This window comes from Ambystoma mexicanum, chromosome 6p (genome assembly GCF_040938575.1).
Source record: "Ambystoma mexicanum isolate Mex_15411 chromosome 6p, UKY_AmexF1_1, whole genome shotgun sequence".
NCBI classification, from domain to species: Eukaryota; Metazoa; Chordata; class Amphibia; order Caudata; family Ambystomatidae; genus Ambystoma; species Ambystoma mexicanum.
This window is the reverse complement of record NC_090935.1, coordinates 108,967,924-108,988,764: the sequence shown is the minus strand read 5'-3', so window position 1 is coordinate 108,988,764 and position 20,841 is coordinate 108,967,924. Positions and strand designations below refer to the sequence as shown.

Genomic DNA, 20,841 nt, shown 5'->3' with positions numbered 1-20,841 from the left:
CCAGACCCATGCTGGAGAACAACAGTTACAGGTAAGTAACTTGTTCCTTTTGGGTTTCACTTGCGCAGTTCGATACTCAATACTGATAGGGAATCCCACTTAATTGGGATGATACAGAAGCCTGTTGCATAGCAGCCTCATCTAGAATTATCTCGGAGACATGCCAGCGTCTCTCCATGTGGCCCCTCCCTCTCCCATCCTGCCCAATCATCAGTCCCTTTCTCCACGTCGAATGGGATTGAGCAGTCTGCGGCAGCTGCACCATGTTTCGCTTACATTTGGAGAACACTTGTCACGTCAAATATCCAATGGGTCCCAGCACTATACAGGTTCTCATAGAATCTTTTCTAGACGTCTGGAACACCGGCAGTGTGACTGATCCAGGATTTTTGTTGCCGCAAAGGTAACAGAAGCGATAAGACGGTAAGTGTACCATTACACTCATTGCGCCGACATAGGGGGTAAGCCTCTCAAGTTGGAATCTCACAGGAGCAGTCGCACAAGGACTAGCGGGCCAAAGTGGGACTAGTGTTGTATCTTGTGCTCCCAAAGGACAACCGCACGGGAAGTGTTTCACCCCTGCCTGCGCTGTGTAGTTGGGAACACTGGCATAGGTGGGAGTGACACCAATTTGCATGTATCAAGCCGCTTCATCTCATGTGCACTCGATAGAGCCAATACAGGAGGCAGACGAATGTAAGATGCAGCGACCATTCACCAGTTACCTGCACCGCTTCACTTTCGCACACAGAAAAGTTGACTGCCACAAAACTATTTTCTTCCCCTACTTCCATGGAACGGCCAAAGCCAAATGGGTCAGCCCATACAGGCCTATTCACTAGCATTCTACTGGTCGATCAGACCCGTGCACCTCATGGGATAACCGAAAAAGAGGACACCAGTTTCCACATGCGGATTGCATGCGTGGCTGATCCACAAAAGAAGAAAGCCTCTGCTGGGCTAGTCTGGTCCCAGAGATGGGAAATGTAAGAATTTGTTTATCGCCACTAAACTTTTGACTAAATATCTACAATTCTTAGTACCATGCAAGGCAGCACATTTGCATCGCTTGGTATCGTGCGAAGCAGTAAACCAGCCAACTCGCACCTTTTTCAGAAACCAAACAAAATTTAGAGGCAATGATAACCAGGACACTGTTTTGTATTCATTTATTTTTGTGATTACGTTTTTATCAAAAAGCAAACAACACATAGGAACTACTTATCACACATGTACACACATGCAGAAGAATATTTTAAAAACGAAAAAATATAAACCCAACTTTGCAGAAACACATCTTTCATGATTCATCGTTACATTTATAATCAACATTTTATCGACATGCTTTTAAACTCCATTGATGGCCCCCACCCAAGAATAGTAAGTTCTTCTTCCCTTGAGTGAACCTAGCTAGTACACATAGCAAACTTGGCAGAAGACCAGCATTCCTTATACACCGCCTTTGACATATAGCTGGCAAATTTGAGCACTCCTGCAGGACAAAGTAAAACTCCTCCCTTTCTCAACAAGTTACAATTTACGCACGAGCAAACCCAATTGTACTATTGGGCTGTTCTCACTGTGGGGTATGCCTCTGGTCAATCACCCTCCTCCCCCTTTTTAGACACCACATCTAGTAACTTTCCAGCCTTTTCTGGTCTTTTCTATGATGACGTCTTCACATCACACATTCTGCTGTCTCACTGTGATCTGAACCCAGCATCTGCAAAAGACAGCTGTTCAGCATTTCGATTTTGCATGTATTTCTTAAACTAACATCACAGTGTGAATGCTTGTGCACCTGCAGCCTGCAACAAAACGTATGGCTAAGCAAACCCACTGTGGCCCCAGTCTAATTGCTCATGTCAGTAGTGTTCCAATTAGTATTGTTAACAGTTAGTAATGTTAGAATGCACTATGATATACATCTGCTAAGTTTCTCTAAGTCACCCTACAGGACAGACTAGATAACGACAGGGCACACGGTCACAACAGTCCCACCACATGTGCTGGTGACTGCGAGCTCAGTTCATATACTGTAAACACATTTGTACGAGCCAAGGACGGGTTGATTGGACCGCATCAGATTACCCACTGTAGCCCGTGGACGTGTGAAGTTGCGTCGTCGGCCGCTCTGTGGGTGGCCCAGTGACCCGTGCTTTGTGTTGGCACGGGCCGCTTGGTGCCCGCGAAGTGGAACGCGGCGTCGGCCATAGGTGAGGAGAGGCAGCAGTGGCGGCGCACCACAGGCATATAAGCAGCTCTGGCGGCCTCGGTCGAAATGGAAAGTAGGCGTGGCCACAGTGCAAGGAGGCTGGCACCAAGGGAAAAAGAGCTTGCTCCAAGGAACGGATGAGGCAAGTGAGAGGCGGGGCACTGGGACTGCTGGTTATCCTTGCGAGCCTGCAGGGAGCTACAGCGGGTCCTCATGCGCCCATTGGAAGAAGATAAAAACACAAATGCCGAGTGGTTAGGCCCCCTCAACAGCCCTGCAGAGAAGACTGGGGGTGTGACCGGAGGACGCGGTGGTCAATGAACAGAAGGGACATTGAGGCGCGCAGCGGCCCTGAGAAGAGGGGTTGTGGCCTGCAGACACCCTGGCCGGCGGAAGAGGGAAAAAAATGCAAAATAGAACGGAGGCCCCCAGAAGAACAAAGAATGGGGACGTGGCAGTTGATCACTGGGCCCGCAGTGGTGAACGAAAAAAAAATATATGGAAAAAGATGATGCCATAAAGGAAATACAGGGCCACGGCCGTGATTCCATACAGCCCCTCAAGCATCAAAGTGGGAATGGCCCACGACACCCAGGCATTCAGCGGTGATGGTGCGGTGCGCTGCGGCCCAGCTGGACATGAGCTGCAGGCTATTGCACACCTACAGTGGAAAGGAATAGTACAATTCGCCCAGCAGTAGATCAAAAGAGCTGTGCAGGCAGGGAGAGATGAGTCCCTAAGCCCACCCCGCACCAACTAAGCCGGTCAGCTGTGCCGGCAGCCCAACAAGACCCAGCTGTGTGTGTGCCCGGCCCAAACTGTGCATTCATTTGTCGTTTTGCTACCACCTGCATCCTGCCATGGTCTTTGCCCCACCAGCTAAGGACTAGGCCGATGTGGCCCCTGGGTGCCCCCAGGCACGGCTTTGCTTTCCTTGAACTCTAAACTGTCCTGAAAAGATTTCAATGTAAGTCGTACTGGTATCCTGTGAACCTGCAAATGCGGGAAGTGAACCCAGTAGTTGTACCATTCAAGGCTGGGAGCCCACAGACACTGGACATGCTCAAAATGGCCTAGCCAAAATGTTGGGTCAAGCTGTGCTTATGTGGTTGTGGGCTGTGTAGTGACTGGTGCCAGGTGCGAGCCCGGGGGTTGTCAGTGGTGCAAGATCCACTCACCCAGGTTAATAAAGGGTGTGTTTCCAACGTGTCACCGATAACTCACCAACTCTGACTGTCATCCTGCGGGTAACCTAGGCACCTATGTATGTGAAGAGTAGTTGTATGAGTAGTTCTAGTAGTATTGTTTGTAGCGTGGTGTGATGTTATGTTTGGATGTTATGAAAAAGAGAGTGTTGCATGTGCATCCCCTACTGGGAACTTTGTAGCTCCCAGGAAGTGTGTAATGGTCACATGGGACCAAGTTAATAAAAGCGACAAGCCGCTTCTGGCTCGTCATTCAAACAAAGAACACTCCATCGTGTTCATTGTATGCACCATGCTGGTGCCACGCCGCGTGTGCAAGAGGCCTATGGGATGGGCCCTGCACCAGGACTGTGCCCCTACTGGGCAACACTGTCATACCTGAGTGCCATGGCCGCGTAACCACGGCTACTGGAGAAACCCTGTCCTGGGTGCCCCCAGAGCCGGGGCTGCATTGTGTTGGGTGCCCCCATCCATCCATGGTGTTCTACTCCGGAGCCTGCATGGTCTCCCCTGCCGAATGTCTGCTTCGTGAACGCAGCCCAAAAGTCAACATCGGGTGATCCAGACATCAGCTGTGGCCCGCTCCGGTGATCCGGGAGTGGGCCACAAGCAGTCTGGTTGATTCACAAACCGGCTCTATGGCTTCTTTATTTGAATGCCCTTGGGATACTGTGAGGGGGGCTGAGCAATGAGAGCCTTTGGCTGTATGTGGCACACTGTGAAGAATCCCAGCACATGGACCCTAAAACAGCCCATTTGCTGCGGCCCTTTCCACAAGTACCCACAGTTCTAAGATATTTAGTTCACATGGTGACCAAGACGGGACTCACGGCCCAATCTTCACCTCTGAGGCACTCAAGCCCTGTTGGCCCAGTTTCGGCTCTTGTACTGCTAACTAAGTAAGTTGCTTAAATCACTGAATTTAGCACTCGGCAAAAGGACATGTGTAGTGATCGAAGTCCCGGTAGCAACATATGTCTGACCTCATGATGAGTGTAGCATGACCAAGGTCAGAAGAAGAGTGTGCCCCATGACGGCATTTTCTACCTGCCTTTGATTCTATTTGCATCACTGGGCCCAGCGTGGTCTCTGGCTTTGCACCAATCTCTGCAGGAGATTGGTGATCATTAGAGTAGGTTTACCCTCTTATCTGAATCCATTCTGCTCCACATTGAAAACATATCTCGTGTTGATTGTGAATTTGAATAGGCAAAATGGTGATGCGTTTGCACGAGGGTGGGCAAAGGTAGCGCTTCCATCTGCATACTGTGAGATTCCAGAGTGAAAATACAGATAGGGTGGTGTGCTTCACAATGTTTTTATTTTTAACTCAAAAGGAGGAAAGCGAAAAAAGGCCTGACTGTCCCTAATTCTGTAAGGGATTTCCCTACCTCAACACAACTAAATAATGGACCAGTCTTTGTCAAGATGTCCAAAATAAAATGTCCACAGTCCTGTGTCCAAAAACCTTGCCATGGTCCCCCCACTCCTCAGTGCCAAGCACTTTTTTAGTGATTTTGGTATATCGCCACCCAATCCCTTTTAACGTTCATTAATACATCAAAACTGTTATCAGGGAAAAAATAAAAAATACGTGGCTGTTTTCCTACAGCCCGGTGAATATGTCCACTGTCTTTGAAATATATGCCAGGAGTCTCGGGAGGATAGCTCAAGGGCAACGTGCTCGCCTTGGAAGCAAGACGCCGTGGTACAACACAGGTTCGATCCCCGGGTCGGCGCTTAGAAACCTCTGGGTAGTAAGCGCGTTATAAATAACCAATTACATTTACACTCTCATTCCCTGGTCTTTTCACACACCTCAGGGCTTTGGAGCCCACATTTTCTCTCGTCCTCTTTTTGTGGTCCCTTGGTAAGCCTTTCCAGCCAACTGCGCAAGCTGTCGGTTTTGGTACAGGTCTGTTATTCAGACTGAATCTATTATATACACAGATTCTTCATCTTGTTTGCTGTAGCCCACGATCATGTTAGATGTAAACATTTGCATAGCCTATGTATGCTGGATCTCTTATTCACTTTGATTTCTCCAGAGGTACTGGAATGCACCAAAAAGAAAGGTTGGCAATCCGGGACCATGGGTTTTGGTTAAATAGTGGTTTACACGTTTCTTTGCATAGTATGTGATTATTTAATACTTTTCTTTGTCAGCACCAAGCCCCTTTCCCCCAGTCCTACCTGGTGCTTCATTCTCTGATGTCCAGGATGGCTCCAATGTGCCTTTGCGGCCTGTGGTCCCTGTGGGCCGCTGTTGAATTCTCTGCAACAGATGCTACCTGCGCCAGATAGGCGTGCCTCGCCGCACTTCACACTAGATCCTGGAGCCTCCCTGCGGTGCTGGTCATCCGCTATCGCTCCTCCCCTTTTGTTGTAGAACCAGCGGTCCCGCTCCTCTTAGTGCGTTCCCTGCACCTGGAGTGGACAGGTCCATGCTTTGGCAAGGTTGCCACTCCGCCTCTTGGTGAAAACTCTGATTCGCTTGGTGTTTGTGCTCCCCCTGCCACGGGAAACGCAGGATTCTCCAGTCCTCGTTGACTCCTGCAGTTCTTTTGTGTCTGGCATACGTCCTGCAGTGGACACAACCCTCTTCCCCCTTGGCGGTGAACGTTCACTCGCTGATTCTCTCGTCGTGGCACACTTCAACTCCTCACCTAACCGCTGCTGTCATTCTCCCACAACTTCTCCTTCCTTGTTCTCTCTGCTGGTAACTCTCTACTACTTCTGCCTCCTCCTTCAACGAACCACCTTAGTCATCCCCCCCCCTTTTTTATTGGTTTTGGTAAGCAAAACAAAAGAACTCTAATTCTGCCTGGGAATTCACTCCTTTTCCCTCCAGATGCAGCCTCATCGTCCCAGTGTTTTGAGATGTGGTTTTTACTTTGTAGCAATACTACACCATAGGGTATATTTGAATCTAATTGGTAAGCTGTGGTGGGATTTTGCTTAAAGTTTCTGGGTCTAGGCGTGGGGATTCCGTTACTGTTTGCTAATTCTAGGACGACGTCTCCTGATTTGTCACAGTACTCAGCAAAGTTTTCACCTCCGCGCATGTCACCTATTGTCCTGACTAGTACCGCTGGTGATTCTGATGGCTTTCAACTTCCATATTTGATATAAACCCTGGCACTGCCAAAGCAACATGGGTTATGTGATTGCTTTCACATTTTGGCAGCAAAATGTCCTTCCACTCCTGTCAATGCTGCAGTGAAAAAAAGAAATGATGCAGGCACCACTGAATGTGATTATCTTGTCAAGTTCTCTTTTAGTGGCCTGATTGCCCCGTCCAGGCACAGTCCATAATGGTTCAACAACGTACCCAACCATAGTACCGTTCCCACATTTGCCAGTTAGTTCTCCAACCTCAGTGCCAACAATCATGTCTGCATCACCTGCCTGGTCAGCAAGGTTCATTTTTGGTTTGGGAGTGAGGAGTCTAAATTAAAAGCGGTTGGTCTTCTGCTTGCGTGGAAAGGAGTACCGCCCACAGTGGCGTGGAAATATGAATACAATACAGCCATTTCGACACTTTGTAGGATCCAAGGCACAGTAGCAATCCCAACTGCACTGTCTTCATAAGCATTATTTCCATGCAAAGGCCCAAATGTATTTGTATTTGCTATCAGTTTGTAGTCTGCATTGAGCTCTGTCCCTCTATTCCACCTCCACCATCTGCAAAGAGAGTAGGCACAAGGTGGCGCTGTGACATGAGCCTCTGGAAAGCACCTGGAAGGCCCAACCACCACCACCACCATCGGCAGCAGCACCCAGGAGCCAATGCCAAGCAAGACTGCACCCAAATCTCTCCAATTGCATAGGGTGCTTATGTCCATTCAAGCCAATATCCAGAAGCCCAATACCCAGACATTGGTAACCACCTTCTTCGGCCTCACCATTTGTTTTGTTGGAGTTGTGTGAGGGGGATAGTATGGGAGGATTTCTGGTTCAACTGCTCCATTAGGGGCTCTGGCATCTCTGTTTTCTTATGAAAGGAAGGATATTCCTAGGCACTTGGGAGGCAGAAGGGTGCCTTCTTAAATGAACCAGAGCTTCCAGCAGCCGACTTTACTAAGCCTTTCATTATACACTTGGCGCATACGATATGAGGGTATACGCGGCTCGGCCTCGGATTAAAGCGAAGGTGTAACTGCACCGTATAGCATTTATCTGCCAGTTGCAGCTCAGTGACCATACCTGGACCGCTGTAGAGAAGAGTTCTACACTAAAGTGTGAATCCTGTAGTGCATTACATCCTGTGTCCTCCTAGTGACCCATGGCACTGGAATCGGAGAAGCGCAAATTGCACCATTGCTCTAACTCACTCGCTCATGAATTGACTTTACCACAGCGGGCAATGTAGGGACAAGTCGTGGGAATGCGAATGGATTTGATTTGAGGTTAAACTGAGTAGAACCTGATTGATACGCTGCCGGTTTCTACTCTTTGAAGCCTGTGCATTAAGGTTCACAGGTCTAAGTTGCAACCATGTTGCAGTGTCCCTGTAATGCATACCGTTTTGTCCTGCCTGGTTCATGACCTTTCCCAACTGAGATCTGACTCCTGAGACTAGAATGGAGGCAAATCTTCATGTGTACCCTCAATTCCCTTGAGGGAGAGCTCACGGCTCCAAAGGGGAGTATCCCTTCACCTGGCTGACACTGAGGGGGACATCCTGGTTGGCGTCATCCAATTTTAATCAATGGCGGGGTCACAGCATAGCTTGGGGCTCAGGCCACGTTGCGGTGTGGACGGAGACTTCTACCTGAAGATGAAGCCAATCAACAGTGATGATGAAGCTGAAGGACTAGGGTTCATCTCTGCCCCCAATAGTTGGATCAAGACTATTGAAATGTTATATTTAGGATGGGTCCTCCAGTATGAAGTTGCACCAACCTATAGCTCTCCTGCTTGTCAGCCTTCATCAAGGACATGACGTTATGCCAGAATGGTAAAACATGTGCTATCCAAGTTATCTCAGACCTTGCAGCCAGAGACATGCAGCTGAAAACCCTACCCACGTGGAAAAGGGAATGCGTAGATTCTGTAAAGATCCTCGAGAGATAGAATCTTTAGCCCATTTAATGATCGAATGTCCAGAACTCTTGTTAGCCAGAATAAGGTGTTTTGGAGAATTCGTAAATAAGGATGGTGTATGAGACATCTTTTATGGCTAAGGATTGTTGCACAGTGAATCAATGTCTTTCAGGTTAAGAGTTTTTGCGTTTTAAAAAAAAGGTATGTAAATTAGATTAGAAAGATAATTGTTTTTTTAAGAATAAAAAGGCTTAGTCTGGAAAGTAATGAAAATGTGAAAGACAAGATATTAAGAAAAACCTATGGAATTTGTGTAAAGTCAATGTAATTATATGTGTTGATTTTATCAAAAATGTCTTTTTGTAACATTTTTTATAAACTATAAACAAATAAAAGAAAACAAAATAAAAGAAAAAGAAGAAAACCCTACCCACGGTTGAATCTGCTTGGGCACACTGCCTTCATTTGACCAAAATCAAAATCTTGTTCCAGCCTGGCACCATTGCTCACTGGTGCTGTACCCAGCTGGGGTATCTTCTGACCTTTGTCTCATCACCAAATGCCATCTGTGGCTCTAATTATTCCACAGTCGTTGAAGAGGTGTAAGCTGGACTGGAGGGGTCCGCTTCAACCCTTGCTAGGACCTTTCAAGCTTGTCCATGAGGGTGTTGACTCCAGAGAGCTCGTCTCACACCAAATATCCTAGCTTGATACTAGCAAAGCTACAGGCACCAGGAGAGCCTAACTGTGACCGCCCATGACCCTATAAGCCATTTCTTAGATAAGAGCTGAGGCCCATACAAAATGCATGACTTTAAGGTACCCACTAGTGTTTGGCACCTGACAACAGCTGACCTTTAGTGTGAGCTCAGTATTTTGCCCTGGGACATCAGATCCTTTTCACAAGACCAGAAACATGAGAGGTGAGGCATCCTAAATGTGCATGTTAACCGAAACCCACAGCCGGGTGCTATTTCATGTATGCCAATTGGGACCACATTTGGCACCATTCATCCAACCATTCATTGGTTGATTACAACACCAACAATTGGGCAAGGTGGTAGGACACTGAATGCTTAATTGTGGCTATGGGACACCACAATGGTCTTTGATCATGTTTGGATAGTGAAAACCTCCAGTGAGACGATGCATACTTCCTTTTTAAAAAGTACTCTCTTGACAGACACATGCATAATAAGGGAACCCCTTACAGAAGCATAATTGGCTTTTGTAGTAGCTACTTTTAACAGGACTTATTTACCAACAAAAATGTTTGTGTTTGGAGTAATTTCAATGAGGATATAATCTTAGCGGGTGAGCCTTCCTGCTTTTAAATTACTTCTCTGAAACCTCTAAATTGTAGGAAGAATTGCTCTTTGTAGTCTCGGCCATCTCTTTGCTTGAGTGTGATCCCTGTCCTCTCCAACCCTTGCCATAGTCCTAAGTAAATGACGTTGCTCTTCCATGTTGGCATGCCTTGACTTCAAACACTTCTTGGGTCTTCTCTTCTATGCCGTTAAAGGTTTTGTGGGTACTTTTATCTGTTATGAAACCCCTAAACGGTCTCCACATTAGTCGCAGTTTTTTGCAGAGACATTATTACATTGAACATGGTGGACACCCCTGCAACCCCTGAATTGGTTTTATTTTTACAACCCGTCCCCATACATAATATCACCATATATAATGTCGCCAGTGGCTTTTCCCGGAGACATTATGTATGGGGACATTATTACCTGATGCCCATCTGCAAAAGGTGGTGCGGTTACCTGCTCAGAGTTGGTCAGTGGAACTACTTAGTCTTCCTTCCAACTTCAGTTTTGCTCTATGAAACATTAAAGGTGACCTGTCTGTGTCAACATGGCATGCGTACATATTTAACTGAGAGCCTCTGGTCAGGTGGAAATCATGTCTGTCTGATTTGATGATTGGACTTGGCAAGATGTTCCACTCACCTCCGGGTCCATGCAGTCTCATTCCGTAAGTGACAACACATCTGAACGTCTTGTAATCTGCCAACTGGAAATGTGTGACCGCTCTTTCCGAACGCTGGTGAAAACTTCTGCCAACCCTCTTCTTATCCCCTGCTGTGTAAGGTGCAAGTCAATATATACTCAAGGAGATGCTTCCTATACCATTTGGCCATGATGATGATTTTTTGTACCTGTAACTGTGAATCCTTTAGGTGATTGCAGGCTACCGCTGAGCAGGAAGTGGGTGAGTAGCCATCAGAATAATTAGCGCCATCTAGACAATTTCCTAGGAGGAATACAAAGTTTGTGTAAAATGTTACTGTACTGTCTGACCCCAAAACAATATCATGCAGAAGTTTCAAATTTAGAGGATCTAGGTTTGCTGGGAAGGTCGCTGTTCTCTCTAACTCCTAGAGTGGATGTGAGATGGCTGTTCATTTAAACAAATATCTGTGATGTAAGCACTATCAATGCAAAGGTAATTGATGGCCTTCAGTTCAGAAGAGAACTGCTGTCTTCTAACTGTCTCTCTTCCTCAGCCTTTGAAGACCCCGACAGTGCTGTGGATGACCGGGACAGCGACTACCGCAGTGAGACCAGCAATAGCATACCTCCCCCATACCACACCACCTCCCAGCCCAATGCATCGGTGCATCAGTTCCCCGTGCAGTCCCACCTGCAGCAACAGGGTGGGTCGCGCGACTCCTGCATGGATTCAGTGCAGAGCTACGATCTGGATTTCCGGGAACGCAGGGCCTTGAGGTCAGTGTACTTTGGTAAACTCCTCTCTTGTATTTTTTTTTTTTTTTTATAAAGCTCAAAACTTGAAGGCATTGTGCAAACAGGCAGGAATCGGCAAACATAGGCGTGTGTATGATTAACTTCAATTTTTTTAAATCCTGCTGCGCAGTGGTTGGGCATAAGTGTGAGTGACGTGACTCGAAGTTCAAAGGAGGCAGATCATGTTAAAGTACAGTTCTAATCTGGTGGAAAATGCAAAAGAGATGCATTGGCGACACGTTTTTCAGCACCATCGTTAGTACATAAGCATGCACAAAAGGCCCCAAAAATGTACATGCTTTATGAGAAGTTTCTACTAATATCTGCACAACTGTGTAGAAACCAGTAAACATTTCAAAATAGTATGCACATTTTTTGAGAATGCTGATGGATGCAATGGAACACAACTCAGAAGATGAAAGTTCAACACCTTTATTAACTTTGTCAGAATGGGTTTGGAGAACGTTTACAAGATCCTGTGGAAGGTATGCCAAAAATCATAAGGTTAAAGGTATATGGATGAGTGAACTCCATGTCAGTGGATCCTTACCATAGGGCAAGTGATCTTCCTCCAGGATAGCTAATATCTAACACTAGAAACCAACCTTTTGTGCTTCAGGAAAAAGCTGAAAACCCTCCTCTTCTAATAACTACCGACCTTCCCTACACTCCAGACTGTCCCGTCTCCATGTTAGTCTACTTGTTTTATGTGTCTTTATGTGACGCCCTGATGCCTGAGGGCAACGGGCGTGATACAAATAAATAAATAATTAGTCGCACTTTCACCTTTATAGCACCTAGTTCCCGTCTTTCAGTCTCGGGAATTTAGTGCCAACCTGCCTCTTTGACAGTCTCATACCAGGAAGTATTTCTCTCCCCTTGCATCTAGTGTGTGTCAGGTTTAGACATTTTTATACCCCTTAGCCAAGCATTGGCCTCTTGGGGAAGCAATGATACTGTCAACATACTCCTACAAGCAAGTACTTCTCCCCCTACCCTCAGTACATTGGGCTTTGATATTCTTAGTTTGAAGCACGTTCCATGGTTCTATCTCTTGAGTAGTCTGGTCCCTGCTATTGACTGACGTATGGCTCTGGCCAAGAACTTCAAGATTTCTTGGTCTGGTCTCCACCAGGTTCTCAAGTATAGTTCCCAGCATGCTCACCAATGTCTGTTTTAGGTCTGGTCTTAGTCAGTCTACCTTCTGGTCTCTCCCAGGGTTTACCCAGGCTTCGAGCTAATGAGGTCTGCAACAAGGCTTTCGAACTGCCCATAGAGTGGTTGAATGTCCAGTTCTGGATGGCTTAGCTCTTAGTGAACATGTATCCTCCTGCCTTCTAGCTCAATCAGATGTGTCTGCTCAACATGGTTCTTGTCCAGGCTAGTCTCAATGCTGATAAAACACGGCCCGCGGTAGCAGCCGTGTAGTTGTGGTTAAGTTGCTAAACCCATTGGAAGAGCACTTTTTGGGTGGCTTATAACTTTGCTCCCCCTTGACGAATCCTCACCAACCTTTGCAAAAAAAGTATATGGCCCGCTCTGAATTTTTTTGCAAAGTTTGGTGAGGTTTTGTCAAGGGGGGGGGGCGCAAAGTTATACGTGGACCCACATTTTTTTTTCCTATAGACTGAATGAAGAAAAAATGTGCTTACGCCTACAGCCCAAACCGCTTGATGGATTTTTACCAAATTTGCAGCAGGAGCGGCGCCTTGGTCCCGAAAGCGTGCTTTTGTGAATTTGGTGGAAACCCGTCGAGTACTTTTTTTTTTTTAAATGACTAAAAAGTAGGTACAAAAGAAATTGTGATATCTAGGTTTGGTCTGCGGACAGGACTCTGATTGGCTTAGAAGACAACGTGCTGTCACGCCCACTGATTGGATGGCGAAAAGCGTGAAGTGCGTCAGATTTTTGGAAATGCCCGCCATCTTGGATTGTCAGACTTCGGCTGCTGTCTGCTGACAACATGGTAAAAACATATTAAAAAACACAACATTGCACTTGTCAAACTTATCAAATATTCTCTGTGGAGTGGAGGGGTGATGAGGATGGGATATAGTTGCAAGAGGGGAAAAAACTGGTGTTTTTGGCCCCAAAAGTCTACAGGCAGTTCAGTTGTTCGCCAACAGTCCTGTCAAGTTCGCGGACACCTCTGCATTACAGGGTTGGTGAAAAGCAGTTCTTGGATGGCTTATAACTTTTACGCCACTTAATGAAACTGCATGACATTTTTGCAATTATATTCCTGACCTGATTCCAAATAAGTTTGCTAGGTTTGGTGGGATTCTGTCAAGAGGGGGCAAAATTAGAGGGGGGGAGGGTCATAAAATAATGTAAAGGTGTATAAATGAGGTGCCATTTGACTAATCTACACTTAATTTAGCAAACTGATAATAGATCTAGATATAAATGTTTTTGCAACGTTTGGTGGGATTTTATCAAGAGGGGACACAATTAGGGGGTTTCCCCAAAATATTGTAAAGGCTTATACATGTGGTGCCATTTGACAAATCTACACAAAGGTTTGCAAAAAGATTATAGATCTAGATATAAATGTTTTCGTAAAGTCAGAATGCATTTTGTCAAATGGGGGTTTGATTATATGACTATTGTTTGTGCATACATTTCACACTTTTGAAAAAAATAAAACATGGGTGGATTTCCAGCAAACTTGTTTTACGGAGCATTGGCAAGGACCTGAAAGCAAGTTTTTGCAAATGTGCCCATGTTTTATTTTTTGACAAGTGTCATAATGTAGGTACAAAAAATAGTGATATTCCTTTGGTGACTGAGGTGGAGCCTGTGGCCATGGGCAGTGGCCAGATTGTCCGGCTCATGGAATAAGGTCATGATCTGGACCATCTGGTTACTGGCCAGGACAACGAGGGACACCACATGGGGTTAATGTGGCCATGTCTACCTGGAACTGGCTTTGTGGTAAAGTTATTTGAAATTGGGGCAGGTTTGAAAGGGAAGAAAAATGTGCTTGTGGTAATATGGTCATAGGGTTCTCTTTTCGCCTTTTGCAGGCTGCCATGGAAAGCGAAGAGGAGCCCTGTATGGAACCCTGACTTCCATACAGGGCCTCCCTTTCCATAGCGGCCATCTTGGAAAACCATTTTCCTGCGGCATCCCGGTGTAGGAAGATAAATAGCAGTTTTGCTAAAAGTATGTACGTGTACTAGATTGTTAATGGATAATGAGTAGGAATACGTGTAGGAGCTGTGTAAGGGAAATTCTGAAGTTGGAAGTTCCTAGATCAGTAGAAAATGCAGTTGCAAACTGTCCGTGAAGCCGGGATCTTATTGTGAAGTGTGGACGGGTTCTCTCACATGTCATCCTGCGGCGCGCCAGTGTATGGTCATGTGGCACTGTCCGGAAAGTCCGCAATCAAGTCAGATGTTCGTAGAAGTCTATGGATGCAAAACCAGTTTAAATAGCTGCAAAAAGTGTATAGAAGTGTTAAAAATGATTCTAGAAGGTGGGAAATGGCAGAGTTTTAAGGTGACACTTTGTAAATTGAACGCAAATATTGCTATATTGGGTAAGTGTGATATTAGTAAATTGTAGGAAAATAGCATGCACTAGTAAAAACCCATGACATACAATGAAAAAACTTTGTTAAAGGGACGTTATGGTTAAGTTGCACTAATAAAAACCTATGAAATTCAATGAAAAAAGGAACTTTGTGGTTCCAAGTAAAACTGAAAAGCCCCAGAAATTCCCCAGTTATGGTAAGCTAAGCAACCATAACCCGTGCCACCACCGTGCACTGCTAAGACTAACACCCAGGACATCAAAGATGACATCACAAATGTCATTGATGACATCACTGATGACATCACATGTGAAATAAATGTTGATGAAAAGTCCCTACAAGGAGTTATGTTTATATTGTTGGTAACAAGATGTCAGTGTGATTGGGAGATCTATCATGAACTACTTAATCTATTAAAGAATGTACTCCTCTAAAATCATTGTATTGGAGTGCTGTTGTTAATACAGAAACATAATCATATATAAACCTAGGCAATGACTGCAGCATGCACCATAGAAGGACACTATTTATAATCTTGTAATTTTGGATAGTACAATAATGAATGCCACCTTATCAGAGTCAAGGAACTGCTGCCATGTGAGTGTGGGAATCATGTTTATCACTGAACCGCAAGTCCATGCTAAAAACGGAGTTTTTGGGAGCGGTAGGAGGTCAGGAGGCGCCAAATGCTGCCGTTTGTAAATGAGGGTTTTCTTCACAGCAGTGATGTATATAGCCAGCGACTGTGGTTTTGTGGGAGATGTGAAGAAGAGGGGGTGAAGGCTTTTTTTGGCAGACCTTTGCTTAGGCTGCAGGCACTGCACAGCCTTCGATTAAGATCTCACATAAAATATGTAACTGGGTTGGATGCATGTGTCCTAGGGGCCTTCACCCACCTCTATGTAGCACATCACTTGGTGGGTGGGTGCATGTCTTTTGTCCCCAGATTCTCTTGAATCCTAGGGAGGGAGCGTACCAAAAGTGACTTCATCACAGAGTGCTCCAAAATCGTAACATTGCCCAGATATTTCTATCCGCAGCTCCTCCCATAAGTCTTGTTATCAAATGATTATCCTGCACCGTACAGTTCTCAAAAGGGGACGCTGTGCTTCATCCATAGTCCCTGTTCCTATGCTGCGGCTTGGTATTTTTCAGCTTCTTCTCACTCAACTCAGACTTTTCAGTAGCTTTCCTTTTCTCCATTGATTAATTTTCCAGGTCAGGCCATTGACTACTGTCTCTGCACTTTGTTCATGGCTTGCTTTGGTGCCATCGATGACTGCTCTTTAGAATTTCACTCGTGTCAATCACAACTTTCTGAAGCTGACTCACATTCCATAGGAGCTGTGGACCAAACACGTACTGCATACATGACACGTGAAGCCTCAAGTTACTACACCCCTATGTTCAAAGGCCTGTAGACAAAGGGCCTCGTTATGACCCTGGCGGAATTGGTTTGACGGCGCCGGTAAAGATGCCGGAGCCATTAAACCCATTTCGCCCTATTACGAGGTCCCCTTGCGGGACCCACGCTGGACGTCTGGTCAGATCAGACGTCCTTTGCGGGTCCCGTGAGGGGACCAGGGAGCTAACAACGGGCCCGTTATTAGCTCCCTCCCCCTCCCCATTCCCATTGAGCCCTATTGGGGCTCAAATGGGAATGGGGATGGGTAAATTGAATGAGGAATTACTGGGTCCTCCAAGGTTGGAATGGCCCAGTAATTCCTCATTCAAGGAACCCGGACCCGAGTTTAGAGGCAGCATGCCCTTATTAGGGGCATGGCTGCCTCCAAACTCGTAATGAGGCCCAAAGTGATTTGTTCTCAAATGTTTTCGAAAGTCTGAGAAAGATTATCCAAGCCGGGATCTGCCTTGTTCTTGACCCACCTGTTTACCCATGAAAGGCCTTGCTCTATCCCTAAAAATAAAAGCAGTGACGTATCTGAGGTTGCCATCAAGGCTTTTTTCCATCAGGGCTCATCCAGCAGTGCTGCAAAAAGCCAGAATCCCACTGTGCTTCTTCCCAAGATACCACAAGGAGCATATTGGCTTGCCCTGACATTCACTTATCGGGCGCTATCATAGCTGCACTTCTTATGCTACAAGTGAAGGAGAGGGGTTTGGCATGGGTTGCCCCGGCTTTTGCATGAACTGGTGATACAGTAGGAGAAGCTACACCCGAGCAGGCTAGGACTCTGAATCCAGAGTAAACTACAATTGAGATTAACAAAGGCACACCCTCCAAGGCTTGTTTCCATGCAGCGTTTGAGAACCTAATGGTCTGGTTGCATCAGAAAGCCTCTTCCTTCATGTCTCCCTATCTTCAGGGGCCGGGAATAGTTAATCAGTCCTTAGTATTGGAAAGGACAAGAATTCACTGATCATGATTTCATGTCCAATTGACAAGTTCTGGAAAAGGTATATTCCGCTCGGAGTGTGATCACTTATATCACACTCTAGTTTGCATTGGTCAGTTATGCAACAGAGCATTGTACCGGAGTAAATGTGTGCAATAGAGCAGGATAGGGAGAATAGTTCAGGATGCAGTACGAGACTAAATTGATCCGCCATATTGCCTGCTAAGAAATCCTTTTTGTGTCTCTTGCTTTGGTCTTGTTGGCATTAAACAGTGCCCAAAATGTGTCAACCTTTCCCCCTTCACTCCCAGACACTCATGCCAGTTTTCAACCTATGGGGATAGTTTTGCTCAATACATATCTCTCTAATATCAAAAGAAGCCAAACTAACCTGCAGTCATCCAGGAGCACCCCACTCCCTTGTGACTGAGTTTGGAATGGGGAGGGAGCAGCACCACCTTAGTATTAAACATAGGTAAGCTGGAGGAACTGTCATGGCACTTTTGTTCCATGGCACTGGAGATTTTGAGATGGCAGGCACTCAGACCATCCAGGCGTTGGGAATGCTGGCATGAGCCCACTTGTGCACCTCTTCCAGTTGTAAGGGTGTCCCCGAGTACGTCTCCTTGCAACCCATCTACAGGACTCAACATGTCACTCATGACCTGCTTTGCAAGTCTGATGTACGGCTCTTTGAAGGATGAATGGAAAATGCCAGCAGTACCGCAAGGCTCCATTCACCAATACCAGCCCCTCTTCCACCACTGACCATCCTGATGCATAGATCCCTTTTTACAGGCCAAATAATGCCAAATGTCACTCAATTGATGCATGTGGGTAACACATCACAGGTATCTGCAACCTGCAGCACTCATGATGTTTTGGACTTTAACTCCCATGATCCCACATCAGTTGACTTTGCTGGCTGGTGCTTATGAAAGTTGCAGTCTAAAACACCTGGAGAGCCAAAGGTTGCAGACCCCTGCATTCAATGGTCTTCAGAAAATGCACGGCTGGAGTTGCTATTCATTTTGACACCACTGTATACCCTTTCAAAACAAATTGCTCAACATATTACACATAATGTTAGGCTTAGCAAAAGGCATTAATAAGGTGTTATGGCTACGATCATTGAACAGTAAGCATTTTGAGTCCTATATAAACCAAGTAGAAGAAAACGAGAAATTGACAACAGATTGCATGTTAATGCGGCCGGTGTGGAGAAAACATGACCAGCATGAGCTATTGAGGCAATCTGCCCCTGTGTGTGGGGGCGGAGAGCGGGTCGATATGTGGCACTCCCTCCTCTGACAATCAAGGGAGCATTCCCTTACTCTGCCCGAGGTCACCCATGGTGTCCCATGGCTAGACAAGGCACCTCGGAATCTGGGGCGACTGGGTCAGGTGATCTTGGAGGATCAGAACTATGTTATATGTGAAGGATTGACTGAACTAGGCCAAGAACATGTAAGAAAGAGTTGCATGCAATTCTGTGTTCCATTTGCTGAACAGCCTCCATTTTACAAATGGTAGCTAGTGACATTTAAACCCTGGTTGTTAGTCTAGCATATGAAAGCTTGCAACCTGTAATGTAAATATTCTAAACCACAAATGTGGTTTGTTCATGTTGTAGATGGGAAGGGGCTGGACTGGAAAGAAAAAAAGCATGTGTATCCCCCCCCCCCTGGAACTACCTCTTCTCTCCATGATTTTTGTTAAGAGGTCTCCAGGCTCTCGTGTAACCTTAAAGGCCACATAAGTTCTGCCTCATAGACGTGTTGTCCTGGTGACATTCCAGCCCTTCACCAGCTCAGATGAATTCTTCTTGATAATGAATGGTCAAGATCTTTACCCCTGCCTCCCGCTTGCGTCCCTGCCTCCCGCTTGCGTGCCTGCCATCTAAAGGATACGTCTATGGCATTTTCAGGTTTTAAAAGGGCAACTTGGATGTTCAAAAGACACCAAAAAATGCCCTCCTTTTTAAACAAATGCAAGTACCCCACTTTCAAACATTGAGCTCTTTCCAAGAACATTAGCAGAAGAGCGTCTGTGATATAGCTTTCATTTCCTATTGTGTCGAACCTGACGTCTCCTAGATCATATGCTATAACCATTGGCATCTACAAGCCAGGTGCATTTAAATGTTTCCATCTGCCTCAAAATGTGCACATTGCATGGCCATCATGACAATGCTCGCTGTGAATCCAATCCCTGACTGCCGTGGTTTTAAATTAATCTGATGATTGTGATGTTTGCACCCTGGACTGGGATTGCAAAATATGGAAACATTGGGAAGCCAGGCTTTCATGGTACTTATTTTGCTACCAATTCCTTGTTTTTTTATTTATTTTTTATTGACTAGAGTGTATGCGTTTTGGTTGTTGTGGAGGCCAGGCAACAAGATAGGAATTGAATTCTATTAGAATTGAGGGTCTACAAACCTTTGTTGCGCTAGACATGAAGCTCCACCTCTGTTAGTGGCACACATGTAGAGTGTAGTCTAGTGCTGCTGCTCACTGACACACATCCCTATGAAAAGAAGCACTTGCACACACACATAGGAGACACTACATTTAACACTCCCAGTACTTAGGATACATAAAGTTGGGTGAGCTAGATGAAACAAAAAAATAGATTTGACCCTGAGTTAATGTCACAGTAGGAGTGAATGCTGTTGTGTATTCACCGTAAAGAGCAGATTCTATAAACTGCATAATGCAAACACAGAAGCATTTATATAAAATATACATTCAGGGTATCTGGTCATTGCATCTAATGCCATTCCATCACATTTCTTCCACCTAAAAAATGTGCATTGAATGCATGTTTTTGGGGCTAAAGGGTTAATTTTTGTTCAGGAGGATTTTAAAGGGCAAAATAAGAGGGGTTTGGGTCCCCCCCAAAAAAGAAAGAAACATTGCATTTGGCGCACATCTTTTAGATGCAAGGAATTCGATGCAATGACAATAAACCACATTCAGTTAAACAAAAACTGGTTTGTATCATGCAGTTAGTATTTATGAAGTGGGCAGATTCTGAAATCTGCTCTGTTTCCTCTTAAGCAAGGGTATTTTGGAAGCACTTTGGTTAGCATACTTTAAGGTACCAAGAGCTTACTCCGTAGACCTTGGGCTGCTGTTTTGAAGCACGGGGTGGTCATTAAAATTGACTAATTTGTATTCATCCATCTGAACGCAGGGCCATTTTGCCCTGCAGCCGCAGCTTTAAACACAGTGCTGGTCTAATCTACTGCTCCTGCTTTTTATGCAATCTGGTATGACTGGAGAAGTGCCGCATTCTTGGACGAGGTTAAATTAATTCCCAACTATAAGGTGCGCAGAGCCCTCCTGGGCAATTGCTAGTTTACTTTAACAAATCTCTCTTGTGAATTAGAGCCCAGGGTTGCAGGCCGCATTGCAATGTTTACAGTATCATGCAATGTTCGCTTTACTTGTCAAGATGGCAGAGGGAGGGAACGCTGCCTTGCTACACTGGCGTTCTTGGACATCACCCACACCCTTTTAGAAGTTTAATGGAATACGTTTCTGGAGCAAATTGACTGCAAGATATCCCACCTGGTCTGCTTAATTCAGTTTAATAAACATGAGATGGAAAACCCCCTTGATCTTGAAGGATGTGAAAAAGGATTAGGTTGATCGCAGTTTGAAAGTGTCTAGCTTATGAGAGAGGTTTATCCAACATTATTTAACGCAGTTAATATGCTTTGAGA

General features: G+C 45.6%; 1 protein-coding gene across 3 annotated transcripts in view; it reads left to right on the top strand.

The window, feature by feature from the left end:
- Positions 1-20,841, top strand: part of LOC138511252 (protein unc-13 homolog B-like) — a 2,171,549-nt gene that overhangs the window by 710,143 nt on the left and 1,440,565 nt on the right. For all 3 annotated transcript variants that reach the window (XM_069626798.1, XM_069626797.1, XM_069626799.1), the window contains one exon: positions 10,979-11,201. In XM_069626798.1, the coding sequence (XP_069482899.1) occupies positions 10,979-11,201 (223 nt within the window). The remainder of the gene's footprint in view (positions 1-10,978; positions 11,202-20,841) is intronic.